The sequence below is a fragment of the Bombus vancouverensis genome, chromosome 8, assembly GCF_051014615.1.
Source record: "Bombus vancouverensis nearcticus chromosome 8, iyBomVanc1_principal, whole genome shotgun sequence".
NCBI lineage: Eukaryota > Metazoa > Arthropoda > Insecta > Hymenoptera > Apidae > Bombus > Bombus vancouverensis.
The window spans coordinates 117,731-145,657 of record NC_134918.1 but is presented as its reverse complement, the minus strand read 5'-3'; the positions used below and the strand labels follow the sequence as shown (position 1 = coordinate 145,657).

Here is a 27,927-nt window from a genome sequence, read left to right as displayed (position 1 = left end):
AGTATAAACATATATGCCGAACATGTAATAACCTAGTAAATATTAGAGACAGTGCTTCCAATACTATGCAATAAATACAATATTATCAATTTATGAAATATAAGTATACATGAAGTCAAAAACTAATAGTTTAACGAATACATAAAACATACAATATTGTATTATTAAAGAAATGAAGGTTACATTGTCAGAAATATATATATGTGTGCGAATTCTATCAAACCGATAATCTAAGATACATACTTAAAACTAGCCTACATTCCGGTAAAGGATAAATAAATAATTGACATTTCATTTCGTATGAATACTACACTGCCAAGAGAAATATGCATATGAATACGTATATATATATATATATTTATATTATCGAATACTCTATAAAATAAACTACTCAAAACAATAAATAACGCAATCGAAGAATTACAAAACATTAGCCATATTAAAATGACACACAACATAAATATATATATATATATATATATATATATATATATATATATATATATATATATACGTATATTCACACGAACAATACTTTTGTCACTTTAAAGCAATATTAATAAATAAATGTTCTAATTGCGGTAGAATAACGAAAAACGAGCGGCAGACGGAAAATTACTTCGATATTAAACAAAAGTAAAGATCCGTCACTATAACTTTACTGAGGACATTTACGAGCAGCCATGTTAGATTTACACGCGTATAGCGACAGGAATATTAGGGATTAATGGAAGTCAGTCGCGAGAAATAAATTATGAAAACACATTGTTAACACTTTTCTTTAATAAAATCTGTGCGCAACTACAAATGTAAAAAATATATATATGTCGGAGATGAAAGAACACCGGAGTCTGTAAATGAACAATTGTAGTTATTCAATGCTATTGTAATTGTTCAAGAGTTGTGATAATGAGCTTGGGCTCGAGGCGACAGTCAGTCGCCGAACGTAGCCGCGGTTACGGGATGAACGCTTTGTTTAACAAAGGTATGGAGTAATTCTATAGCTCTCCTTAAAAGAAATATTCGTGGCGACACGCGACAGTAAACATTCCAACGGTTTCTGTCCCGTGGCTCGCCACACGCAGACCCTATTCTTCGAGTAATATGATTGTCAGATGTCGATGCGTCTCCGCAGTACATGTTCGGCTAGCCCGAGGGCCCGTTATAAATCTTAAGGTTTAGTTAACTAAAGTCCTTCAAACAGACAAACAGTCTTTGTCCCAACTACGGGAAGATAGGGGAGACATATTTTTCAACGAGCGGCGTCTCCCACTAGCAACTTTCCCTCGAGGGCGGCTAGCATCTTTTTCTAACCACCGATATGGAGATTGACCAATTAGCAGCAACGCCAATTTCCCTTACTTTCTGAACGAAGGCTTTTCTCGACGAACCCGATGATCTCGTATCCTTAGACACACCCCATTATAGTTTTCCTCTGTGGCATCATCGGGACGGGAAAGGCATTCTCGCTCGCGATCTCATTGATGAAAGGAGTAACTCTTTACGATCAGTGAATATTACGCGTCCGACTTTGATTTTGTGAGTACGTTCATCTATCATCCCGTCGACCGCGGATTCGTTATTGAACCTAGGATCATTGTCATTAGTTTCTCGAGTACCTAACTACCACGGTTACTTGTCCGGTTCTGTAATAATCGTATTTGCACTAGTCAATGTCTTCTCTATTGCATAACGACAACGTGTAACCCAAACGAAGATTCGTTTCACGCCCCTAACCCTAATTCTAATGTAAACCCGACATATATAATAATTCTATATTAAAAAAAATATGAAATTAACATGATATATACATTACTACATAAGTTATATATAAAATATGTATATTATACCCTTGCCTACTGACTGATATGAATTTCTTTTGGTCTCGAATGCGTTAAAAGAGAGCGCAAAGAAGTCGAAATTACTTATTGTAATTAGTAAAACGACCTGAGAGGCAGACAGATACAAGAAAGAAGGAATATTATATTAGCGGCATTTTTGTAGCCATTATATAGGGTTTCGATCGCATAATTAATCGGTATCAACTTACCAGTCTTTAACGGAAGGACAAAAAGAAGAGCAGACGGCACACAGACCACAATCATGATCATTTTCAAGTAGAATCTCAAACTGCCGTACATCTTCGAAAACTTCGTTAGTCGTAAGGGATCAAAGGATGATGTCCGCGCTGCGGAAAATAGATGAGAAGCGGCTGTTTCAACAACCACCGTGTAGGTACTGCACTAGCCAGAAGTATCTGCGACAGAAATCAGAATACACTCATTTTCGCATGGTTGGATCAATTTCGCGTGGGACTAACCTGATTGAACCTAACGCGGGATAATTGCTCAACTCACGACTTTAAGCAGCCCGCTTGATTCTCTGTAAATGCTTGAAATTGACGCTTGGATTCTTTCCAGATTAACTAGCTATGCCCCTCCCTCCCTTTATCTATTTTCTTAGATCGACTTAGACTGCCACAACATATTATTTTTCTTCTTTTCTTTTCTTTTCTTTTGATCTTTTACAGCCCTAAATCGCTGGCTATTTTGTATACTATATATTTTGTACACTCAATTATTCTGTAAGTCATAAGTACATATGTTTTACAACGTTACTTGTCATATTTCAGTTAAACTCCAGAAAAGCCAGAAATATATTTTCAGCATATTTTAACGCGCCCCTGGCAAAGATCTCAAAAACGAGTTGCGGCACAATTTAAAGCGACAAATAGCATCGCGTGTCTCGTTGTGGTAACACACGGTTCGCCAGTTTTTTTTTTTTTTTTTTTTGATATCGGTGGCTGCCATATTCTCTTGAGTTTCCAAATCGTAAAGAATCTTTCCCCAGGGATTGGTCAACTGTGTATGTCCCCATGCGACGTAACTTGCTTAAGGAACACGAGCCGGTGATATGCAGGCAACGTATAATTGATTATCATTCGCCCTGGAACGCTGAAGTAATGACCAGTGCAGTGGTCCAGTGGTCATATTGAATGCCGCTGGATATATCAGCATTTGGCAACCTAACCCAGAGAAGCAGGAAATATGAAGCCACCGAATACCAATTAACTTCGTAGTTGCACGGTTCACATTCCATCATTTCTGAATATGCGAGGACAGTCCTCTTATTGTGCTTTTAATTCTTTTATTTGTTTCATTTTCAGCAAATATACTGGTTTTTTAAATTAAGCTTCTTTTTATACAGAGTTACAGAATGATTCTGTGTTTTACTCTCTCCAGGGTATCCTATTCATACTTTGATTTTAAATCGATGACAATCTTAAATAGTATGCCTCATATTTTTAAAATATAAAATTATATACTATGTTATTCTATAATGTATTATGTACAGTCATATATATATATATAATAATTCTATATTGAAAAAATATGAAATTAACATGATATATACATTACTACATAAGTTATATATAAAATATGTATATTATACCCTTGCCTACTGACTGATATGAATTTCTTTCGGTCTCGAATGCGTTAAAAGAGAGCGCAAAGAAGTCGAAATTACTTATTGTAATTAGTAAAACGACCTGAGAGGCAGACAGATACAAGAAAGAAGGAATATTATATTAGCGGCATTATCATGTTTTTGCTCTCTTTAAGTCTTTCATCGAGACAGACAATCTACAGGTATTAATCGACCAATTTCTCCAAGCTGATAACTTCGAATTGATGTTTATATATAAGAAGTGTTATGTGTTAATCTGTCTAAATGTTTAAAAGGTGTTATAAATTAAATGTTGTTAAACGATACGTAATTGCCTTCTGATCGTAAATTTTACTATCAAGGGGTGTTTTATGTATGCGTAATCATTGTGAATTATAACAATTTATGTGATCGATATTAAAGGTGTTTAAAAGCATGTATTTTTTTCTATATTATTATTCTCCTATATTATTATCCTATATTATTATAGCATTCCTATATTATTATAATATCCAATTACATGTTGATACACAAGATATACAGATTATTATTTATAACGTTTTGGTTTTCTTAATTGAGTCATTCATTTAGTACAAATGATAAGAAATTAGTAATAATTCACAAAAAAAGGATATGGTAGTAGAAATATTATAAAAAAACATTTTCTCTTTTAGTGTAGAGTTACTCCTTCTTACAGACAGTGTCGTACAAATCTGTACGTCTCTGAGAAAATGTAGGTATCTGAGCCCTTACTTCCTCAACAACTTTTACATCTGATAGAAAAAAGAAACATACGAAGTAATAAGTAATGCTTACTAATAAATTCAACAAATACAGAGGAAGATGGCTAAATCGATAAATTAACGAGACTAAAAATTAATTACATCATGGATCTCTCGCTTTTAATTTTAAGCTGTAAATTACCGATATCGGTGACTGCCATATTCTCTTGAGTTTCCAAATCGTAAAGAATCTTTCCCCAGGGATTGGTCAACTGTGTATGTCCCCATGCGACGTAACTTGCTTAAGGAACACGAGCCGGTGATATGCAGGCAACGTATAATTGATTATCATTCGCTCTGGAACGCTGAAGTAAAGACCAGTGCAATGGTCCAGTGGTCATATTGAATGCCGCTGGATATATCAGCATTTGGCAACCTAACCCAGAGAAGCAGGAAATATGAAGCCACCGAATACCAATTAACTTCGTAGTTGCACGGTTCACATTCCATCATTTCTGAATATGCGAGGACAGTCCTCTTATTGTGCTTTTAATTCTTTTATTTGTTTCATTTTCAGCAAATATACTGGTTTTTTAAATTAAGCTTCTTTTTATACAGAGTTACAGATTATATTAATTTTATATAGAATATATTTAAGAAAGATATTTAATTTTTTGCTAGTTAAGTATTGATCGGTTAAGTTACTGTACCTTTGTTCCGATAAATGCGTGCCATTTCCTCGAATCTAATATCATAGCAAATGCCAATACCTATTTTGCAGCCCTTCACATCGAACGTCGTTAGGGAGTTACCAGGACTGAGTGAATCACTCTCTCGAAAAGTAATCTTATTAGGAATGTCGATGTCGAATAGATGTACCTAATAACATAAAAATGTGGTAGCTAATTCTATTGCTGCAACTTTTGTAATTTAATATCAAAGTTACCAACTCCTAAACTTTAATTATTTTTTATTTAATAACTGACAGCGTTTTTATCACTTTCTTTTATTAAAAAATCTTATCATTTAATAATGTTTAAAAAGGAGAAAAAATAAGTATTTTCGTATGTGAAAAATTTATACAACAACAAACACATTACAACAAAAATGGGCGTTTCCCGTATCATAACGTATTTTATAAACCGTAAATTATAGAATTGGTTATAGTATACGTATGTACATATGTATATTCCTAAATTATTCCTAGATAGAGTCACTTTCTTCACCCCAATATTTTCAACTTCAAAGCCATAAAGGAATATATTACTTACCTTTCGGTGTCTTGCTATCAAAGTTCCATCGGGACCCCAAATAGTACAGGTATTGTACAATTTATCGCCCTCTATTTCAGGCATCGTACCACCAACTACATAGATGTTGTTTTCTTTAGCTGCGTTCGATGAAGCAACGCTCGTTTCACCATCAGGAATACTCTCGGCGTATTTTGGAAAGTACTCTGCATTGCAATATTTCAATTAATGAAAAATAACTGTCTTTTGTTCCAACCATAAATTAAATTGAAATGTTTGTCAGTTTTTTATTTTCTAAATTATCAAAATAACTAAGTTTTATATTTCGACTTAATTAAATATGCAATTACTTAGCTAATAGTATATATAATAAATTGTTTCTACAGGTTCAAAATGAAAAATGAATATTTAGAAATACTTAATTACGACAATGCTATTTGTGTTAGCATCAGTGGCTTGTTACTCAACGACTTTGCTAGTACTTTTTGAAACATAAAGTTAGTTTTCAATTAACACTTATACTAGAGGCGGAATTATAAATGCAAAATAATTGATAATACTAATTTATAAGTACCTAATTATTAGTATCTTAAAAAATATATTTATACAAAAATCACGATAATCATGAAAATGGGGAAATCCTATATTCTCGACTCAATTCACAATTTATTTTGTATATTAATTAGATTCCGCGCTCATCAGTACGTACTCACTGGCGACATCGAGAAAATGTATCGGCAATTCCTCGTACGACCAGAGGATCGGAAATATCAAAGGATATTATGGCGCAGCGCGAGTGGAGAAACAGAAACATATGAGCTTAACACCGTAATACTCTTATCATAGAAATAGAAGCAGTCCTCAATTCCCGCCCGCTAACTTCTATCTCCACCGATCCAAATGATCTCCTAGCCCTCACTCCCGGACATTTCCTCATTGGCGATTCATTAATGTGCTTACGTGATCGAGATTTCAGGGACATTCCATCGAACCGACTCTCCAAATGGCAGCATATCCAACAGCTTAAACAACATTTTTGGAACCGCTGGCATAAGGAGTATTTGAACGAGCTAACCAACCGCAATAAATGGAGCAAGGGTGGACACAGCATCCAAAAGGGCACAATCGTCATCCTCAGAGAGGACAACGTTCCCTCCATGCATTGGCCTCTGGGCCGAGTTATCAAGGTTCATCCAGGCGCCGATGGTGTTGTCACGTAAAATAACAAAATAAAAAAGGAATTTGAGGTAAAAAAATAAAAAAAGTAAACTTTATTTTTTTTCTAACATCAATACACTTTACAATCTACTTCCGAACTCTAGGCGTGACTTTCTAAGACTGACTCTTATGATTTTACTTTCGATCGGATCCGATTACTTTCTTTTGTCATCCCTCAACATTCCCACCGTCCATGCATTTGTTAGGCGTCCGCGATCGTTGCCACGTGCTCTTTCTTCTAGAACCTTCGGTGGAAGGACCGTTGGGATGTTGATGGTTCATTAGGCACTTCAGCGATATACATTGTCGCCGAGTGCCGCCACATCTTTATCTCTATCGTCAGTCCGACGGATTTGAAGTATAACGGTCGTGATATGCTCTTCGGGCCACACGTTTTATGATACAAGACCAGCAAAATGATCAATGTGTAATTTTACATATCTTACATTTTTTCCAAATGAAATATTGTTTTTATTAAACGTTTAAAACCTCAGGCAACATTTATTTCATCTGATTTCAGTTTTACAAATATATATCTATAATACATATCTGTATAAATTACGGTCTGGTTATATCAAACAGGGACCGACACTCGCTAGGGAAAACTGCCCAAAAATTGAATCGTAAAAACCAATATGAAAGACAACAAATTTCTCGTTCTGCGGAACAAATAGAAATGAGCAGAGTATCTTTATCTTTATCTGAGACATTCAAAGCGTATCACGCATACGCTAAACCTGAAGAAAACTTTCTTGTCTTCCATGTTCATTTTTCCCTTTCCATTTCCGAACGGTTTCTTCTATATTTATTTATATGTTCGTGATTGATGCTATTGACAACATACAACTAAGGGGAAATACGAATAGTAATAGATAGATGTATAATTCATTATGCAATTTTATAGAATTAAATCTTATTTATCTTCAGATATAAAAACTATATTTACCAGCTGAAACACTAACGCATATGCAGTATAATATAATCTACTTAACAATCTCGTTTTAGTTATAATATGTGATTAATTCTTTTGCTATTTCCCTATAAACAGTTTCTTGTGCATACAATATTTTTTTATAGTATTCTAATATATTGTTAGATATTGTAAAGAAAGTAAAATACAGTTATTGAAGTTTGGGAACATTCAATGTTAACCTTGCTTCAAAAAATAATCTTTCGAATGAATGGGGAATAGATTTTTAGTATTATAGTTGGTATAATGTCATCATTGTTTACAATGTGTTAGAGTTAAAGAAATGAGACAAATTAATATTTCAGAAGCAAATTCAATATTTAAATGATGTTATTTTAAAATGGCAGATGATATGAATGTTCTTTTTATACGAGGAAATGGAAACGTATGTATGGTAATGGAAACGTAATGGTTTTAACATTATTTTAGTACAAGATTTTAGCATAATAGTAATTAACAGTATCCACTACCTTTTAGTCAATTTTTGAGAAATGACATATATGATAATTTGCAATAGTTTGATAATAAAATACTTGTATCAATATTAATAACGTATAATTTGCTATCTCAAAAGGATACAGACACAGCCAATGATAATGTTTGGGATGATGGTGCATTAATAGAAGCATATGATAAAGCAATAAATTTAGCAAAAGAAGAAGTTATCAAGCGAACGGGAATGGATGTTGGAAATTCTCAACCGAAAGAAAACCTACAAAATCTTAAGCAGCCTAAACACGCAAGTAAATTACACAAGGTTGTGATTTTGATAGAATATTACAAATTTGATACAGAATATTATTAAATATATTGATTAAGAAGCAAATTATTTTATTTTGCTATTTACTTATATTTATTTGTATACACATCTTTTCTCTATAGAAATGGATCATAGGAGCACCTTATCGTGCAATATACTCAGAGGATGGAGAAATTTATGAAGCTATAATATCAAAAATGTACGAAAACAATGGCACGTGTTGAAGTGGTTACCACTTCTAAGAAAACTCTACATCTGGTCTTTTTTAGTTTTCTCAAGCACTGAAGCCATCGACAGCGTGTAGACAAAAGACCGCGACGAAGTCAGGCCATAAACAGTAGACAGGCGACGTTGGCTTCGGGATTTTTCAGTTATTAGGTAACACAGCTAGCGTGCGGATCTGGACCAGCTCAAATTATACTTTTACTTATTACACTTCTATTTAAATATATTTTCTACCTTACAATTTATCCACGTGTTTTCTCTGTTTACACACCGAATAACCTCAACAGGTTATGGGCCCAGGGCTGTAAATTGCAAGGTAGCAACGTGAAGTGAATAAATTGTTAAAGTGTTGTGCTTAGTAAAATAAGGGATAGTGCTAAAATGGAATCAGCAAGTGCGAAGGTCGAGATGTTACGCGGCGAAGAAAATTGGCTCCAGTGGCGTTTTGTTATGCGTACACTTTTGGAGGAAGATGACGACCTGATCAACGTGTGTGAAGGGAATTTGTGTCATCCAGGTAACAGCGCGGAGAAAGAAATCGCTCGTGGAAGATTTTTGAAAGCAGATCGATTAGCGAGAAAATTAATCGTGACCTCAGTAGAAAAGAAACCGTTGGATCTTCTTTTATGTTGCACGACAGCACATGAAATGTGGAAAAAGCTGAATACAGTATATGACATGAAGTCGGATGAGAATTTAAATATGGTCCAGAAGCAGTTCTTCGATTTTAAATGGGAAGAATCTGAAAATGTCTCTTACAACCTATCAAAGTTGGAACTCATAGCGGCGAAGATGAAAGTCCTTGGGAGTGAAATTGGCGAGAAAATGCTGATAACACGCATTTTATCGGTGTTACCAAACAAATTCGATCATTTTCACAGTGCGTGGGATTCCGTGGAAGAAGAAAAGAAGACCTTAGACAGGCTTAGTACCAGGCTGATGACGGAAGAAATTAGATGGAAGGAAGACGACCAGGAAACATCGGTGGCACTGGTAACAAAAGGTAATAATTATAAAAGGGAACAGCAGAAGCAGTCAAGTAAACGTGAATACGAGAAACAAGGACCAAGTTGCTTTAACTGTGGAAAAGTTGGCCATCTGAAGAAGGATTGCTTTAGATGCTTTATATGCAAAAGGAAAGGCCACACCAGCAAAAACTGTTTTAAAAATAACAAAAGAAGCAACAGTAGAGACAACCAGGAACCTAGAAACCAAAATCGGGATCACAGCGGAATTGGTCTATTAGGAAGTACCTCAGCGATACAAACGGCAAACCCTGATGTTTGGATAATCGACTCAGGAGCTACGGATCACATGACAGGACGACGGGAATGGTTCAGCGTTTTCGAAGAATTCGATAACACGGTGAAGATAGAGATCGGCGATGGTACGTTCATGGATGCGTGCGGCAAAGGAAAAATCAGAGTAGAGACTTTTGTGGACGGCAAATGGGTAACATGTACAATGAACGATGTTCTATACGTACCAGGTATGAAAAGAAATCTGTTTTCGATTAGATCTGTCGCAAGAAGGGGCATAGATTTTTGTATTTCAAAGGAAGGGACCAATTGCATATTTTTACAAAATCAGAAAATAATAGCAAGAGGTTCTGTTATCGGAAATTTGTATAAAGTAGATATGCGAGTTATCATACCGTCAGTTTGTAATTTTAGCAATAGAGCGGAGTCAAACGCGGACACATTGCAGTTATGGCACGAACGGCTATGTCATCAGAACATCAGACATGTTAAAGAATTCTTAAAGAATTCAAATATGAAAGTTGTAGAGGATAATAACTTTTTCTGTGAAGGTTGCGCGTACGGGAAATAGCATAGATCGAGTTTTCACGAGAAAATCAATCGGGCGACTAAACCTCGCGAAATTATTTATACGGATGTATGTGGACCTATGGAAGTCGAGTCATTAGGCAAGAAACTGTATTTTCTGACATTTAAAGATGATTTTTCAAAATTCACAAAGATTGACTTCTTACGACGTAAGTCAGAAGTAATTGAAAAACTAAAAACCTTTTGCCTAGAAGTTGAAAATCAATTTAAGGATAAAATTAAAGAAATTCATAGTGATGGAGGGAAAGAATTCCAAAATAAAGAAGTCAAAGAATTTTTAAGAAGTCAGGGAATTAGGCACACGATTAACGTCCCATACACTCCTGAACAGAATGGTGTCGCAGAAAGGGAAAATAGAACAATAGTAGAGGCAGGTCGGTCGATGCTATATTCGAAACCAAATCTACCGCTGTTCTTATGGGCCGAAGCCATGAACACAGCAGTACATGTCATAAATAAAACGGGGCCGACAAGACAAGATAAGAAAACACCATATGAACTGTGGTACGGGAAACCGCCGAATTTAGAAAAGTTTAGGGTTTTCGGTACTGAGTGCTTTGCTCACATACCTGCGGAGAAAAGGACAAAACTTGACAAAAAGGCTAACAAAGGATATTTGGTAGGCTATTTAGATAACGGACGAGGGTATCGAGTGTACGTGCCAACAGTAAAAAATGTAATATTAAGCCGTGACGTAATATTTAAGCCTGAACTAGAAAATGCGAAATTCGTAAAATTAAGTTTACCGAAAATTGTCGAGCGCGAAGATGTGAGTGCGCAGAGCGATAGAGCATGTACGTATGAAAGTGCAGAGAGTGAACATGAAAAACAACCTCATGGAATTAGCGACAATGTGAGACAATTGAGAGATAGAGATAAGATCAAACGAGCCGATTTTTATGGTAACCCAGTAACGTACGTAGCGGAAAAATTACCGGTGGATTTTAACGAAGCGATGAGATCCGAAAAGAAAGAGTTATGGGAAACAGCTATGAATGATGAAATGAAATCGCACCATGAAAATAAGACGTGGATACTTGTAGAAAAACCTAAAGATCAGAAGGTACTTAGCAATAGGTGGGTTTTAACGATAAAGCTAAATCCGGACAACTCGGAACGATACAAAGCGCGACTTGTAATAAAAGGGTGTTCACAGAAAGAAGGCATAGATTATAAGGAAACATATAGTCCCGTTGCTCGGTTTGACACAATTAGATTAATGCTCAGTATTGCAGCCAAAAATAATTTACACCTCGGACAGTTCAACATTAAAACCGCATTCTTATATGGAAGTCTGAAAGAAGATATTTATATGAACCAACCTAAAGGTTATGATGATGGTACAAATCGGGTTTGTAAATTGCTAAAAAGCCTATATGGCTTAAAGCAGTCTCCAAGATGTTGGACGGAACGTTTCACAAAATTTATCTCGAACTTAAAATTTTATCAGAGTAACGCAGATCCTTGTTTTTATATTTATACAGAAGACGACAAATTAATGTTGATGACCATATACGTAGACGATGGACTGGTAGCAGCTTCAGACGAATCTTTAATTGATAAATTCTTCGATGATTTAAATAAAGAATTCAAAATTACGAGTTCGAAAGAAGTAAAGAGTTTTCTTGGACTTGAAATTAATAGATTAGAAGATGGTTCAATATTCATTCATCAGAGTAGGTATATCGAAAACATATTGGAAAAATTTAATATGAATGAGGCAAACAGTGTTTCTACACCTATCGAGACTAATTGGAACGAAAGTAACATAGGCGATAATGATTGTAACGCACCATACAGAGAAGCCGTAAGGAACTTAATATTTTTACAAACCGTAAGTAGGCCAGATATTAGTTTTGCAATAAATATAGCGGCGAGACACTTAGAGAATCCAAACCAGTATCAATGGAAATTAGTCAAACGAATTTTGCGCTACATAAAAGGGACCGCAGACATGGGACTCTTATATACAAAAGCAGGCAGTCTCGAAACCTTTAGCGACGCTGACTATGCAGGCGACAAAGAAACAAGAAAGTCGACATCAGGCGTTGTATGTAAGTATGCGAATGCGGCCATCACATGGCAATGTAAGCGACAACAATGTATAGCTCTATCTACGACCGAAGCTGAATATGTCAGTGCAGCCTCAGGAGCGAAAGAAATTATGTCGCTAAAGAAAATATTTCTTGAATGTAAATTAGAGATCCTTAAGTATATGCTATGTGTAGACAATACTAGTGCCGTGAAATTAATTAAGAATCCAGAATTCCATCAAAGAAGTAAGCATATTGACGTAAGATATCATTTCTTGCGAGATTTATACAATAGAGGCGAAATTGATATAACGTATGTAACAAGCGAAGAGCAATTGGCAGATATATGTACAAAGGCGTTGCCAAAACCGAGATTTGAATATTTAAGGAAAAAGTTAGGTTTGAAAAGTAAAAAAGATATTAAGAGGTAATTGTTTGTAAACATGTAGAGTTTTTAGGGAGGGTGTCGAAGTGATTATTACTTCTCAAAAAAAAAAAAGAGGAAAAACTCTACATGATCTGTTTAGCCTTCTAGTTTTTTTTTGTGTAATAAATTAATTTGTATGGAAAAGAGAAAGGCGGCTGGCAAATGTACTTGAGAAGGCATTGACAAATTAATTTTCAGATATTTACGACAAGAGTTAGAAAATATTAAGAGATAATTTGTAAATTTGAGATAATTGTTTGTAGGGATGTAGAGTTTTAGGGAGGGTGTTGAAGTGGTTACCACTTCTAAGAAAACTCTACATCTGGTCTTTTTTAGTTTTCTCAAGCACTGAAGCCATCGACAGCGTGTAGACAAAAGACTGCGACGAAGTCAGGCCATAAACAGTAGACAGGCGACGTTGGCTTCGGGGTTTTTCAGTTATTAGGTAACACAGCTAGCGTGCGGATCTGGACCAGCTCAAATTGTATTTTTACTTATGACACTTCTACTTAAATATATTTTCTACCTTACAATTTATCCACGTGTTTTCTCTGTTTACACACCGAATAACCTCAACAGCACGTGTGTTGTAAAATTTGTAGGTAATACTTTTAGCATGATGGTTATGTCAATTAAGAAATGTACTAAAAATACATATATATATGAAGTAAAGGCTTTCGCATAGTCTATCACAGTGTCATTCAGCAGGTCCTTAACTGGGCAGGAGTACCTGTCAATGTCTATGGGGAGACCCGTGGGATATAGGGTCATGAACCATAAACATGCATGTTACTTATTGTTCATTATTAGCTGCTTGGAATATAATTCTCCTCATTAGACGAGTGATTATTACTACATATATCAAGGCAAACATTTATACATATACATTTATGCACGGGAAATTCTAATACATTGCCTGTAAGGACAGTAACTGAATGGCACTCAGTCATTCTATTAAATGACAAAAATTTCTTTTACTCTGTGTTTAGGCTATGGTAATACAGAGAAAGTCGAGTTGAGTTCTCTTTTAGAATCAGAAGGTTTGCAAAGTCAAATAGCACAACAAAAGAAAGCTTTGGAAGAGAAATTCAATGAAGAGAACGATGAGACTTGTGAGACTAATTTTTCTACAAATGTAAATTCGAAAAAATATAATGTAGAAAAAATGGATTGTGACTCTGAAGAAGCAAATGCGTATAAACATCACTTCATACCGGGACCATCTTTCAATTCGATGACTGATATAATGCCACCTGCACCTCCTTTACCACCACAATTAATGGCCAAGTAAGTACAATTTAAAAATTCTAATGGAATGCTGAATACTTCTAATATTAATAAGTAATTTGGAATAAGTTTAACATTTTATTTGGAAAAAAATACGAAATTTTAATAAAATGTACTAGATTACCAGATAATGATACAGACGCACTTTCAAGTATGTTGATGTCATGGTATATTAGTGGTTACATGGTATATTACACAGGTAATTATTTCATATAAGTATTTTATTGTATATTAAATTTTCAATGGACTATGTTATTTCTTTTGTAGGTTATTATCATGGTTTGAAACAAGCAAGAAACAATCAAGAGAACAGAAAGAACTGTTGATTATATCAATTTTTTCAATAACAATATAACAATAATATAAGATATAATAAAATATAAAACTCATTGTATTTATTTACTTCAATTATTTGAAATAAAGAACAGCTTTATTTTCATATAAGACTTTAAGACTTTTTTAAAAATAATTACTAAGATAAGAAAACATAAAAAACATATTTTTGATAAAATACACTCACATATATATGTCGGGTTATCATTAGGATTTAAGGCGCGTAATGATCCTTCGTTTGAATTAGCCATTGTTTTACGAAACGGGGGAATATATTTACGCGAATAAACAAGATTTTACAGAATATTATGAATAATGAGTTTAATAAATAATAAGATTAACAAACGATAAGTTTAACTAATAATTAGATTAAAGATTAATAAGTTTAACGAACAATAAGAGGAACGAATAATTAGCCATTGTTTTACGAAACAGAATATATTTACGCGAATAAAAAAGATTTTACGAAATATTATGAATAATGAGTTTAATAAATAATAAGATTAACAAATGATAAGTTTAACTAATAATTAGATTAAAGATTAATAAGTTTAACGAACAATAAGAGGAACGAATAATATGTCTTACGAATAATGAATTTAACGTATAATGAGATTAACGATTGATAGGTTTCACGAATAATGAATTTAATTAACGCTATTAACAATGTTCCGGGGTTCAAACGAATCCACGGTCAACGGGATAACTCTTTACTATGTGTAGAATAATTTTAAACACAAAATACAATTGCTGAGACACTCGGTAAATTGCTCGATGTATCACTTTCCAAGGCGATCACACGAATGAATATCTGATGAAAATCTTTTTCGCTATTCGACTGCATTTGTTTGTTATATGCTCGCTGGAAACATCGAGAAGTTTCCAATCGTTGTTGCTAGGCAATTTCTGTCAAAAGTTTGTTGTATACTCTTTGGAAACATCGAGAAAGATTCAAACGCCGTTACTAGGCAGTTTCTGTCTGGAGATTGATTCCTAACACAACGTGTGTCCCATTATATCGACATCTCTAAAGTACAATTCTATGTGATTTCTAGGGAGAACAATACAACCGATCCACACCTTCGTCAGGCAAAACGTTTATCCCGTGACCGTGGCTACGTTCGGCGACCAGTTGTCACCTCGAACCCACTTTCGCTTTCACAAATATCAAACAATTACAAATGACAATTGCTTAATTACAGTTATGATAAAATCTAGGCTAAAGCATTAGAAGGCTTCCTCAAAATTGCAAAGGGAAGGCTCCGGTTTTCCTTTCATCTCCGACATATATAATACAAGGATATAATACAACCGAATATTTTAAACTTAGCTTATAGCGCGTGCGCGCACACACACGCACACACATGACACACATGCGCGCACACACATGCGCGCATACACACATGCACACACATGCGAATGATTTCTCGAACGATAATCCATTTATTTATATTTTTCAATATCTGTCCTTACGATTGCGTATTTATTTGTTCCACGTATCATATTTATCTATTTGCATAACTGTAGGTGACATTTTTTTTAACAATTTTGCTAATATTTCATAACTTTTTAATTCATATTTCAAAGTGGTAACAGGTGTTTCTTTCTTTTCAAGTCTCCTCCATATCGGGCTTATTTCTAGTAGCCACGCTTGCTTACAAAACAATTTTATATCTGCACAAGAATATCTTTCAGTACATTTTACTATGTGGTTTACAATATCTGTATTTCCTAATAAGTGGTTGCTAAGGTATAATTTGAATATACCAAGTCGAGCAACTTCATTGGGTAATGATACGTATATTTGCTTTTCGAGACGCCTGAGTAAAGCTGCATCAATGCCCCTAATAACATATTTACAATAAATATTATCGTTCTATTATACTAATAATAATGAAGGAATACTTCAAACAACACAATAACATATTTGGAATTTGGAGAAATATTACGATATTTTGGTAGATATTACGATAGATTGGTTTAACTTGTATAGTTTTAATAACTGTGTAAGATCAAACAAGAACTTATCGTTAGTTTGGCGAGATTTGATTACACGAAGCAACATAATTGCTTTGAAACTCAGGACAGAAAACAATGTCAACCGGTAGACGCGTTTGTCTGGTGAACGTGTAACGCGTGAATAATAGATAGCGACAATCACGCGAACGCTAGTTACAGCTGACTTGGCTTACATTGTAGCATTCAAACTAGAGTATACGAGCCGTAAGCGCTATTGAAATTTCAAAGGCCGACTAGTGAGCTTCATCCTATCTCATTTTTTAATCAGGCGATGGATCGACGAATCGTATTGATTTCGAGGATTATTATAGTTCTGTGGGAATTTTAAAGCGTGGTTTGTCTAATCTTGTCTCGTTAGCTACAGACTCTTTGGCGAGCAGCCTGAAACTTGATCCAGTTTCGAGAAAATGAAAAATTCGTTTCTTCTCTTTGCTTCCCTGTTTCTTCTTTCCTCCTTTTTCCCTTTTTACATCGCGTTAAGACCCGTTAAATAATATTGACTGCCGTGGACGCTGGCTGAGAAGTGCACTTTATAACTAGCTTTAAAATCACTGACGTCGATGAGGACAAAGGTAAGTTAGAGGGTCATTTATCTGAGCTGGTGTTATTCGACCTGAACTCTGCAGCTTTTCAGAGCTTCTTTCGTTTTTCTTTTAAGAGCAGAGATGTTAACTGGTCTTTTGTTACGTGTAAGAAGTATGTACTAAAGCTTATTTATCACCAATTGGTTGCTCAAAGTCGAGATATACATACCTATATTATATTAATACGTTACAGAAGATTAGGCGTTAGTTAGCTTATGAGAATTTATAGTGTGTCACAGATCACAAAAGCAGAATGACTACTTTTTCATAAACGATATATGTATATGAATTGAAAGTTTAACTATTACGCCACATACTTCTCTCGATAAACGTCGTCGAATGCATATTGTTAAGGAATATTAGCCATTTGAATTCAATAGTTTCGAAGATACTAATGCTTCTGTGAAGTTTTTGCAGGCTGTTAATTTTTTATTGAGATACTACAAATTTTGAATAACTTCGATTAGAAATAAAAATCACATTACATTAACGCGTAGAATGTAACGTAACGTAGATAATGTAAATATAAATTATATTACAAGGAAATAATACGGATAAGTAATGTGAAACATTCTGGTTAAAATTGCATCCTTTGAAGGCTAGGACACACAGTACTTACGAAGTAGATTAAGTACCAAATGGGGTACTTAAGAAAATTCATGTTGTCATTGTTTAATAAACATCTTTAGCTAATAGCCTTCTGCAAAAGCTGGTTTAAGTTATGCTAACTTATTCCTTATTAATTGCAATTATATTGTTCGTATCTCCTAGAGGATTAACAATCCATTTTTATAATAGATAATAAAAGCAAATTTCTATTAGGTTGTCCCAAGTTTCTTTCGTTTTATAAAGAAATGACAGATGCACAACATATTTTGTTTTATGTTATTCTATATTATTTTACATTAAATTGGAAAAAGGTGGACCACACGTAATTCAATAAAATAATATAAAACGAAAAATGTTGTACATCTATTACTTTCTTATAAAACGAAAGAAACTTTTGGAACAACCTAATATTTCTCTACTACGACGCTTTTACAGTGCTAAAATATTTGATAAAAATGTTAAGAAATTCTAATATTGATTTAAGCGTATCGATTTATCTGCTCTTCATATTTAATCAAACAGAAATCGTTAATTATGATTTCCACTTAAAAGCGGATTGCATATTATGAGGATAAATTATCAAATTCATCTCTAATATACACATTAGAGAATCATTCATAGCCGCAATCCTGTTTACCGCTAACATTCCTGGTACTCAATAATTCATTAGGTGACTGCTTTAGCCGCACAGAATACACCTACAAATAATTAATCGCGATTAATATTCCATCGACTTTTGAAAATCCCTCATGTGATCTATTTCATGCGATGAGAATACGTATAAATTGAGATTGCGATCGACCATCCTCAGTCGGATAAATCGAGTGATTCAAATTATAACACAAAAAAAAGTTAAAACTAGTTACATTATCTTTTTCAATTTTTATGTATTATTTGGCGGAAGAAACTTTGGTAATTGGTAAGTAAAGTTCACCTCCTTAATGTTAATGATTTTAATATGTTATTAAGCTCAAAGTTCTAAGGAATTTTATATATATATATATATACATATACATAACTGTGTGCGTATATGTATAATATACGTATAACAACCAAAGTTCAGCTCTCAAGTGTACGCAAAACTTTTATGTTCATTTTACGCTATACCAGTATGTTTCATGAATTTGTTTGCTAACAGTATCGAAACAAATAACAAGCAGAAGACGAGCTATTCATGAATTGTTTTGCCAGCGTGTACGCTCCCAATATTTTCTATTTGAGAAAACATACTTGTTGCTATTGCAACTACAAATATATTTACAGTCGACGCTTTTGCCGTGAATCATTGGCTAACATTTAAAATCTAGAAAAAACATGGTTTATTGTGATGGAAATGTGGAAAACCGCAAAACCGATATAGAAGGGAAAATAAAGGAAAGGAAGGTAGATAAGTAGAAGCTTGGGGCCAAGTTTAATTCACTGAAACCGAGCTGCTTGTATTATCACAAAACAAAATTGCCAGTATGTCATTTCCGTACTCTCGTCCTCGCGAAAATGGTTTTGCTTGTTAAGGAAAAACGAAGAGACAGGGAAGAGAGGAAAAAGCAGACGGAGAGCACTTTTAAAAAGCTGGCGAACCGAGTGTTACCACAACGAGACACGCGATGCTATTTGTCGCTTTAAATTGTGCCGCAACTCGTTTTTGAGATCTTTGCCAGGGGCGCGTTAAAACATGCTGAAAATATATTTCTGGCTTTTCTGCGGCTTAACTGAAATATGACAAATAACGTTGTAAAACATATGTACTTATGACTTACAGAGTAATTGAGTGTACAAAATATATAGTATACAAAATAGCCAGCGATTTAGGGCTTTAAAAGATCAAAAGGAAAGAAAAGAAAAGAAAAGAAGAAAGATAATATGTTGTGGCAGTCTAAGTCGATCTAAGAAAATAGATAAAGGGAGGGAGGGGCAAAGCTAGTTAATCTGGAAAGAATCCAAGCGTCAATTTCAAGCATTTACAGAGAATCAAGCGGGCTGGTTAAAGTCGTGAGTTGAGCAATTATCCCGCGTTAGGTTCAATCAGGTTAGTCCCACGCGAAATTGATCCAACCATGCGAAAACGAGTGTATTCTGATTTCTGTCGCAGATACTTCTGGCTAGTGCAGTACCTACACGGTGGTTGTTGAAATAGCCGCTTCTCATCTATTTTCCGCAGCGCGGACATCATCCTTTGATCCCTTACGACTAACGAAGTTTTCGAAGATGTACGGCAGTTTGAGATTCTACTTGAAAATGATCATGATTGCGGTCTGTGTGCCGTCTGCTCTTCTTTTTGTCCTTCCGTTAAAGACTGGTAAGTTGATACTGATTAATTATGCGATCGAAACCATATATAATGGCTACAAAAATGCCGCTAATATAATATTCCTTCTTTCTTGTATCTGTCTGCCTCTCAGGTCGTTTTACTAATTACAATAAGTAATTTCGACTTCTTTGCGCTCTCTTTTAACGCATTGAAACTTGATCCAGTTTCGAGAAAATGAAAAATTCGTTTCTTCTCTTTGCTTCCCCGTTCCTCCTTTCCTCCTTTTTCCCTTCTTACATCGCTTTGTTTTACATCGCAATTTACATTTATTTGTAAAGTTTGAATCTCCTCGATATTGAAGATGTTGAAGCTGCAAGTATGTATTTCATTTTAATCCATTCGAGACCGAGATTTAATTGTAAGACGATACCTACGTGTCGGTACGATCTGAATGTTTAGTTAGAATGATTCTGTGTTTTACGCTCTCCAGGGTATCCTTTTCATACTTTGATTTTAAATCGATGATAATCTTAAATAGTATGCCTCATATTTTTAAAATATAAAATTATATACTATGTTATTCTATAATGTATTATGTACAGTCATATATATATATATATATATATATATATATAATAATTCTATATTGAAAAAATATGAAATTAACATGATATATACATTACTACATAAGTTATATATAAAATATGTATATTATACCCTTGCCTACTGACTGATATGAATTTCTTTCGGTCTCGAATGCGTTAAAAGAGAGCGCAAAGAAGTCGAAATTACTTATTGTAATTAGTAAAACGACCTGAGAGGCAGACAGATACAAGAAAGAAGGAATATTATATTAGCGGCATTATCATGTTTTTGCTCTCTTTAAGTCTTTCATCGAGACAGACAATCTACAGGTATTAATCGACCAATTTCTCCAAGCTGATAACTTCGAATTGATGTTTATATATAAGAAGTGTTATGTGTTAATCTGTCTAAATGTTTAAAAGGTGTTATAAATTAAATGTTGTTAAACGATACGTAATTGCCTTCTGATCGTAAATTTTACTATCAAGGGGTGTTTTATGTATGCGTAATCATTGTGAATTATAACAATTTATGTGATCGATATTAAAGGTGTTTAAAAGCATGTATTTTTTTCTATATTATTATTCTCCTATATTATTATCCTATATTATTATAGCATTCCTATATTATTATAATATCCAATTACATGTTGATACACAAGATATACAGATTATTATTTATAACGTTTTGGTTTTCTTAATTGAGTCATTCATTTAGTACAAATGATAAGAAATTAGTAATAATTCACAAAAAAAGGATATGGTAGTAGAAATATTATAAAAAAACATTTTCTCTTTTAGTGTAGAGTTACTCCTTCTTACAGACAGTGTCGTACAAATCTGTACGTCTCTGAGAAAATGTAGGTATCTGAGCCCTTACTTCCTCAACAACTTTTACATCTGATAGAAAAAAGAAACATACGAAGTAATAAGTAATGCTTACTAATAAATTCAACAAATACAGAGGAAGATGGCTAAATCGATAAATTAACGAGACTAAAAATTAATTACATCATGGATCTCTCGCTTTTAATTTTAAGCTGTAAATTACCGATATCGGTGACTGCCATATTCTCTTGAGTTTCCAAATCGTAAAGAATCTTTCCCCAGGGATTGGTCAACTGTGTATGTCCCCATGCGACGTAACTTGCTTAAGGAACACGAGCCGGTGATATGCAGGCAACGTATAATTGATTATCATTCGCTCTGGAACGCTGAAGTAAAGACCAGTGCAATGGTCCAGTGGTCATATTGAATGCCGCTGGATATATCAGCATTTGGCAACCTAACCCAGAGAAGCAGGAAATATGAAGCCACCGAATACCAATTAACTTCGTAGTTGCACGGTTCACATTCCATCATTTCTGAATATGCGAGGACAGTCCTCTTATTGTGCTTTTAATTCTTTTATTTGTTTCATTTTCAGCAAATATACTGGTTTTTTAAATTAAGCTTCTTTTTATACAGAGTTACAGATTATATTAATTTTATATAGAATATATTTAAGAAAGATATTTAATTTTTTGCTAGTTAAGTATTGATCGGTTAAGTTACTGTACCTTTGTTCCGATAAATGCGTGCCATTTCCTCGAATCTAATATCATAGCAAATGCCAATACCTATTTTGCAGCCCTTCACATCGAACGTCGTTAGGGAGTTACCAGGACTGAGTGAATCACTCTCTCGAAAAGTAATCTTATTAGGAATGTCGATGTCGAATAGATGTACCTAATAACATAAAAATGTGGTAGCTAATTCTATTGCTGCAACTTTTGTAATTTAATATCAAAGTTACCAACTCCTAAACTTTAATTATTTTTTATTTAATAACTGACAGCGTTTTTATCACTTTCTTTTATTAAAAAATCTTATCATTTAATAATGTTTAAAAAGGAGAAAAAATAAGTATTTTCGTATGTGAAAAATTTATACAACAACAAACACATTACAACAAAAATGGGCGTTTCCCGTATCATAACGTATTTTATAAACCGTAAATTATAGAATTGGTTATAGTATACGTATGTACATATGTATATTCCTAAATTATTCCTAGATAGAGTCACTTTCTTCACCCCAATATTTTCAACTTCAAAGCCATAAAGGAATATATTACTTACCTTTCGGTGTCTTGCTATCAAAGTTCCATCGGGACCCCAAATAGTACAGGTATTGTACAATTTATCGCCCTCTATTTCAGGCATCGTACCACCAACTACATAGATGTTGTTTTCTTTAGCTGCGTTCGATGAAGCAACGCTCGTTTCACCATCAGGAATACTCTCGGCGTATTTTGGAAAGTACTCTGCATTGCAATATTTCAATTAATGAAAAATAACTGTCTTTTGTTCCAACCATAAATTAAATTGAAATGTTTGTCAGTTTTTTATTTTCTAAATTATCAAAATAACTAAGTTTTATATTTCGACTTAATTAAATATGCAATTACTTAGCTAATAGTATATATAATAAATTGTTTCTACAGGTTCAAAATGAAAAATGAATATTTAGAAATACTTAATTACGACAATGCTATTTGTGTTAGCATCAGTGGCTTGTTACTCAACGACTTTGCTAGTACTTTTTGAAACATAAAGTTAGTTTTCAATTAACACTTATACTAGAGGCGGAATTATAAATGCAAAATAATTGATAATACTAATTTATAAGTACCTAATTATTAGTATCTTAAAAAATATATTTATACAAAAATCACGATAATCATGAAAATGGGGAAATCCTATATTCTCGACTCAATTCACAATTTATTTTGTATATTAATTAGATTCCGCGCTCATCAGTACGTACTCACTGGCGACATCGAGAAAATGTATCGGCAATTCCTCGTACGACCAGAGGATCGGAAATATCAAAGGATATTATGGCGCAGCGCGAGTGGAGAAACAGAAACATATGAGCTTAACACCGTAATACTCTTATCATAGAAATAGAAGCAGTCCTCAATTCCCGCCCGCTAACTTCTATCTCCACCGATCCAAATGATCTCCTAGCCCTCACTCCCGGACATTTCCTCATTGGCGATTCATTAATGTGCTTACGTGATCGAGATTTCAGGGACATTCCATCGAACCGACTCTCCAAATGGCAGCATATCCAACAGCTTAAACAACATTTTTGGAACCGCTGGCATAAGGAGTATTTGAACGAGCTAACCAACCGCAATAAATGGAGCAAGGGTGGACACAGCATCCAAAAGGGCACAATCGTCATCCTCAGAGAGGACAACGTTCCCTCCATGCATTGGCCTCTGGGCCGAGTTATCAAGGTTCATCCAGGCGCCGATGGTGTCATCCGGACAGCTACAGTTCAGACGGCAAAGAGCATTTTGGATCGGGGCGTCAAAAGGCTTGTCCCACTGCCAATTCAACCCGATCTCGAGAAACCCGAACAACTAGCCACCGAGACGAAATAAGATGGGAACTTCAACCACACCTCGCTAGTTTGATCGGTACCCTCTCAACGGGGGGAGAATGTTACGCCATGCGGCTTACCATAGGTCATATTCTTAACTATCGATCGCGGCACTATAATGTCGCAGACGGATCGTCGCGTCTGCCCGGCAAACAAACATTATAGTGGCAAGCGCATGGTTCATTAAGCAGGGCGACTTCCAGAAACGTCGACTCGTGGCCCGTATTTTACCTCGCGTAAAAGAATGTGGCGTGATCCGAACGTAGCGGGGGTCGCCTTCCAGAAAAAACGAAAAAAATCGAAAGGCGTTCAGAACTTTTCGAGAAGTCGAACCGTCAACACATGTGGTATGTCGCGCATTACTTATCAACCAAAACGCAGTTACATTTTTTTTGTTCCATTTATATCTTTCTAGTTAATAAGTTGTTGAAATAAACATTAATTTATTTGTGTTAATTCTGTGGAATTTCATTGAACTACCCTTATTATCATAATCGAAATAAGGGGATCGATCAGTTCGTGGTGTCGATTATTTAATCGTAACGGGAACTTACAACTCTCGTTGACGTGCTATCCCGCGATCGCGTCTCTCCGCGAACGGTCGAAACAAAATGATTCACTAAAAACTGTCCTGAATTCCTAAGAAGTTATTTACCGCAAAACTGACAAAGTGTTTATTTAAAAAATGAGGTTGAAGGTAGTCCTTTTCTTTCATTTCATTCATTTTCATTTTCTTTCTTAAGTATGGCTAACACAATATCTAATCAATTAAAATTTTATATTTTCACGTGAAAAGTTTCTTTAGATAATTATTATCAACATGATGACTAACTCTTACGGATTAATACGTGTCTGTAGGGCAATCCGGTGGACTTGATCGGCTTTTTACTTCGAAAGTTGAGTAATCGGTGTCGCTTTCTTACGCATCTTTGAACTGTATAAATGTTTTAAAATTGTTTGATCCAGAATGTACCACACCGAACAATCAAGAAGGCAGGTGCCTTGACTACAGAAAATGTAAACCTCTGCAAGAAATATGGCAGATACAGTACCGTACAGCCACCGATTTTTATAGACGATCAGTGTGCAGATACCAGGGCAATGTTACGATCGTTTGCTGTCCGGACGATCCAAACAAAGAGAAGAGAGAAATTTTAATAAAAACTGTGTATAAGTATAAGGCTTGGCGACCACCATACTGTAGTTTTAGCAACGTCTCTCATACCAGGGTGGTCGATGGTAAACCAGCTGAACTTGGTACGTTTTATGTCTTTCTTTCCGATTAATAATAAGCCATTTACTGCAAAGAATGAACTTTAAAGGCATTAAACAGCACATCAATGTACATTTCAATTAGACTAAATAATAATGCTATGATTTTATCGGTAGTAACTTTACTTATTAACTTGAATTATTTCTTTCTTCTACTCCATGTTAGGAAGAGTATCTTTTTGCTTGAAATAAAAAATTGATATAGGAGTAATAATATGGATAGAGATCAAAAACTGTTAGGGCAGAAATTACACGTTTGAACTTTATAGTTCAGTATAGTTCAAATAGAAATTATATAGAATTATTTAATAATTTCTATTCCAGTGGAATAAAAATTTAATTTCTGTCTTTATCAAATCTCTATTTCAGAGTATTTGTACGTATGTACTTATCGTCTGCTGTATGATCGAATATCGAATAGATAATAATCGTTGTTACTCATTATGTGAGAAAAAATTATGTATATTCACAACTATGACTATTGCATTTTAGGCGCTTGGCCATGGATCGCTGCATTAGGTTTTCGTAATCCCCGAAACCCAGACAAACCACTATGGAAGTGCGGAGGTTCCCTGATAACGGCTAGGCATGTTTTGACCGCAGCACATTGTGCACATATGGATGGAATAGAAAGCATACACAATCATAATATTGCCATTCTTAGATTGGTGGAGGAGGTGCCATTTTCGAGTAAGTCCTCAAATATATATATATATGCTATTGAGTATTACTGAAGTATCATATCCTGAAATTTCTTACTGTACACATATATTGTGTCATAAAGCGTGTACAATTCTTTCTCATACTTTTGGTCATTCGTTTCCTGCATTTTCATTTATTTTTTTATTTTTCAGGGTACGTATATCCCATTTGTACGAAAGAGCCCCTACGAAAGAGCAACTTTGTCGGCTATAACCCCCTTGTTGCTGGATAGGGAGCATTAAGATATAGTAATTGATATCAATTTTATAATAAAATTAAACAGTTCCAGTCTTAAATATCTTTCTTATTTTCTTCGTAGGACGACCACGACGTAATGCATTAATGGAAGTACAAATGCCAGTGATTAAGAACGCCGAATGCAAAATAGCTTATTCCAAATTTCCTAATGCACCTGATATCACTGATGGTATAATATGCGCCGAACATGCTCAGGGTGGAGAGGATTCTTGTACGGTAATTAAGTTACAGAGTTACTACAAACTATACGGTATCTGAAGACACGTCAATTCGAATTAACATCAAATCGACGTCTTAAACATTAGAAATAATAGATAAACACAATTCAATAGTTTTGCCCACTTCTCACACCTCATTATGGTATTTAATCTAATTTCCTTCTAATCTTAGTTTTGCTCAAAATACATATAACATGTACATTATAAATTGGAGCATTTCAATACACAAGTCAATAGAAGATTATTACTGTATATAAGTATAATTTCAATACAATTCGATCGATATATTTCAGTATCTTTGATTAAAAATTTAACGATCCTTTCAGGCTGACCGCGGCGGACCACTGCTGATACAACATGAATTAACCTCGTATTTAATAGGTATTGTGTCTTATGCTTATAAGTGCGGCACAGCTGGGTATCCCAGCGTTTACACTAGGGTCACATCGTACCTTGACTTCATTCTCCAAGCGATGCAATAATATGATATTACTATTCCATAAATATCATTGTGTAAAAAACGTAAAGTTGGATTTTCTTATTGTGGAGATAAGAAACAGCTCAAATTTACATTGTTTTGTACGTTACAAATTATAGGCTTAAAATGTACGAAATGTAACTTTGAAACGACACTAATTTTTTACGCACGATAAACCTCCACAACTTAGGTATGTAAAGATGATAAACGTATATTAATTCTATTAATTTGGTAATAATAAACCAACTTTCTGAGAAGTTCTGTAAATTTCGTTTCTGTTGTATCAAGAGAATAATGGAATATTCCACTTAGATCGTATACTTCTTGTATGTACATACAAAATTTTCCGGCTAATCTAAAACACTTCATAAGATAGAGAGCTTCTGGAAATTCGGACACAGAGAGTGCATAAAATACAAGATAAGTCTCGTGTCTTTCAAAATTATTTTTTATTCGCTAAAAACGTCCTGTGTACTCATGCAATCACATGCAACCTCGAAACTTCACTTATTTTTTATCACTTTCCAATTCAATACACTGTTTCTGCATTTTTGACTATATGTAAGAGAAATTTCCATTCAGCCAAAGGTGTACTTACAGATTATAGATTCCTATACGACTCTCGGTAAAAATTTATCCGCACTCCAGATAGTTAAAACTTCTGTCGACCGTATTGATCCATCTGCACTCTTCGTATGACGTCAATATCTGTTCAGTGCTGCTGCGTAGGTTACATTGTGTTACGTCAATTCGTTTGTGACCGTTGCGCGAGTAATGGCGCTTTGCAATGGTGATTTGCAGGAAAACAGTGCAGGATGCTGTGATTCGTTTCTTGTGGTCGGAGGTTATGTTTGATGCCTATATTTATCAAAGATTTAATGCACATTATGGAGAAAGTGTTTTGTCACGAAGTGTGTTTGAATGGGCACAAAAGTTCAAAGAAGATCGCACAAGTGTTATGAAAAAACAGCTGGACGCCCGTCCACATCCACGATGACAACATT

General features: G+C 34.5%; 4 protein-coding genes across 8 annotated transcripts; 2 read left to right on the top strand and 2 right to left on the bottom strand.

Annotated features, from left to right (window-relative positions):
* Nucleotides 1-529: 529 nt before the first annotated feature.
* LOC143303050 (omega-amidase NIT2-A-like) lies at nucleotides 530-6,787 on the bottom strand. 4 transcript variants are annotated; one of them, XR_013059021.1, is made up of 4 exons: nucleotides 5,441-6,770; nucleotides 4,880-5,048; nucleotides 4,372-4,605; nucleotides 530-2,257 (listed from the first exon to the last, which is right to left on the bottom strand). XR_013059021.1 is itself a non-coding variant. In XM_076620826.1 (3 exons), the coding sequence occupies exons 1-3, from the start codon at nucleotides 5,522-5,524 to the stop codon at nucleotides 2,244-2,246; spliced, it is 267 nt and encodes an 88-aa protein (XP_076476941.1). In that variant the 5' UTR covers nucleotides 5,525-6,787; the 3' UTR covers nucleotides 530-2,243. The 4 variants fall into 4 exon arrangements, 2 of the variants coding, with proteins under 2 accessions (XP_076476941.1, XP_076476940.1); XR_013059022.1 differs by lacking the exon at nucleotides 530-2,257 and adding an exon at nucleotides 3,779-4,220; XM_076620826.1 differs by lacking the exon at nucleotides 4,372-4,605 and having other exon boundaries at nucleotides 5,441-6,787.
* Nucleotides 6,788-7,681: 894 nt separating this feature from the next.
* On the top strand, nucleotides 7,682-8,638 carry LOC143303000 (survival motor neuron protein-like). Of its 2 annotated transcripts, none has more exons than XM_076620552.1 (3): nucleotides 7,682-8,001; nucleotides 8,182-8,364; nucleotides 8,490-8,638. In XM_076620552.1, exons 1-3 carry the CDS (start codon nucleotides 7,948-7,950, stop codon nucleotides 8,589-8,591), a joined length of 339 nt encoding a protein of 112 aa, XP_076476667.1. In that variant the 5' UTR covers nucleotides 7,682-7,947; the 3' UTR covers nucleotides 8,592-8,638. The 2 variants fall into 2 exon arrangements, with proteins under 2 accessions (XP_076476667.1, XP_076476668.1); XM_076620553.1 differs by having other exon boundaries at nucleotides 7,682-7,992; nucleotides 8,490-8,636.
* Nucleotides 8,639-13,026: 4,388 nt separating this feature from the next.
* Nucleotides 13,027-14,561, top strand: LOC117164771 (uncharacterized). The gene is made up of 4 exons (XM_076620550.1): nucleotides 13,027-13,501; nucleotides 13,889-14,186; nucleotides 14,306-14,385; nucleotides 14,454-14,561. The coding sequence occupies exons 1-4, from the start codon at nucleotides 13,396-13,398 to the stop codon at nucleotides 14,510-14,512; spliced, it is 543 nt and encodes a 180-aa protein (XP_076476665.1). The 5' UTR covers nucleotides 13,027-13,395; the 3' UTR covers nucleotides 14,513-14,561.
* Nucleotides 14,562-21,021: 6,460 nt separating this feature from the next.
* On the bottom strand, nucleotides 21,022-27,661 carry LOC143302999 (omega-amidase NIT2-A-like). The gene is made up of 4 exons (XM_076620551.1): nucleotides 27,522-27,661; nucleotides 22,684-22,868; nucleotides 22,123-22,291; nucleotides 21,022-21,848 (listed from the first exon to the last, which is right to left on the bottom strand). Exons 2-4 carry the CDS (start codon nucleotides 22,765-22,767, stop codon nucleotides 21,715-21,717), a joined length of 387 nt encoding a protein of 128 aa, XP_076476666.1. The 5' UTR covers nucleotides 22,768-22,868; nucleotides 27,522-27,661; the 3' UTR covers nucleotides 21,022-21,714.
* Between the last annotated feature and the right edge of the window lie 266 nt (nucleotides 27,662-27,927).

Bases quoted from the DNA above. Each gene is read 5' to 3' on its own strand.
- LOC143303050 (XM_076620825.1), bottom strand. From the start codon at position 5,524: ATGCCTGAAATAGAGGGCGATAAATTGTACAATACCTGTACTATTTGG. The intron at 5,049-5,440 runs GTAAGTAATATA...TTATGTTATTAG, and splicing joins TGATAGCAAGACACCGAAAG to GTACATCTATTCGACATCGA. The intron at 4,606-4,879 runs GTACAGTAACTT...TCTCTGGGTTAG, and splicing joins ACGCATTTATCGGAACAAAG to GTTGCCAAATGCTGATATAT.
- LOC143303000 (XM_076620552.1), top strand. From the start codon at position 7,948: ATGGCAGATGATATGAATGTTCTTTTTATACGAGGAAATGGAAACGTA. The intron at 8,002-8,181 runs GTAATGGAAACG...CTATCTCAAAAG, and splicing joins GAAATGGAAACGTATGTATG to GATACAGACACAGCCAATGA. The intron at 8,365-8,489 runs GTTGTGATTTTG...TTTTCTCTATAG, and splicing joins ACGCAAGTAAATTACACAAG to AAATGGATCATAGGAGCACC.
- LOC117164771 (XM_076620550.1), top strand. From the start codon at position 13,396: ATGACACTTCTACTTAAATATATTTTCTACCTTACAATTTATCCACGT. The intron at 13,502-13,888 runs GTAATACTTTTA...CTCTGTGTTTAG, and splicing joins GTGTGTTGTAAAATTTGTAG to GCTATGGTAATACAGAGAAA. The intron at 14,386-14,453 runs GTAATTATTTCA...TTTCTTTTGTAG, and splicing joins TTACATGGTATATTACACAG to GTTATTATCATGGTTTGAAA.
- LOC143302999 (XM_076620551.1), bottom strand. From the start codon at position 22,767: ATGCCTGAAATAGAGGGCGATAAATTGTACAATACCTGTACTATTTGG. The intron at 22,292-22,683 runs GTAAGTAATATA...TTATGTTATTAG, and splicing joins TGATAGCAAGACACCGAAAG to GTACATCTATTCGACATCGA. The intron at 21,849-22,122 runs GTACAGTAACTT...TCTCTGGGTTAG, and splicing joins ACGCATTTATCGGAACAAAG to GTTGCCAAATGCTGATATAT.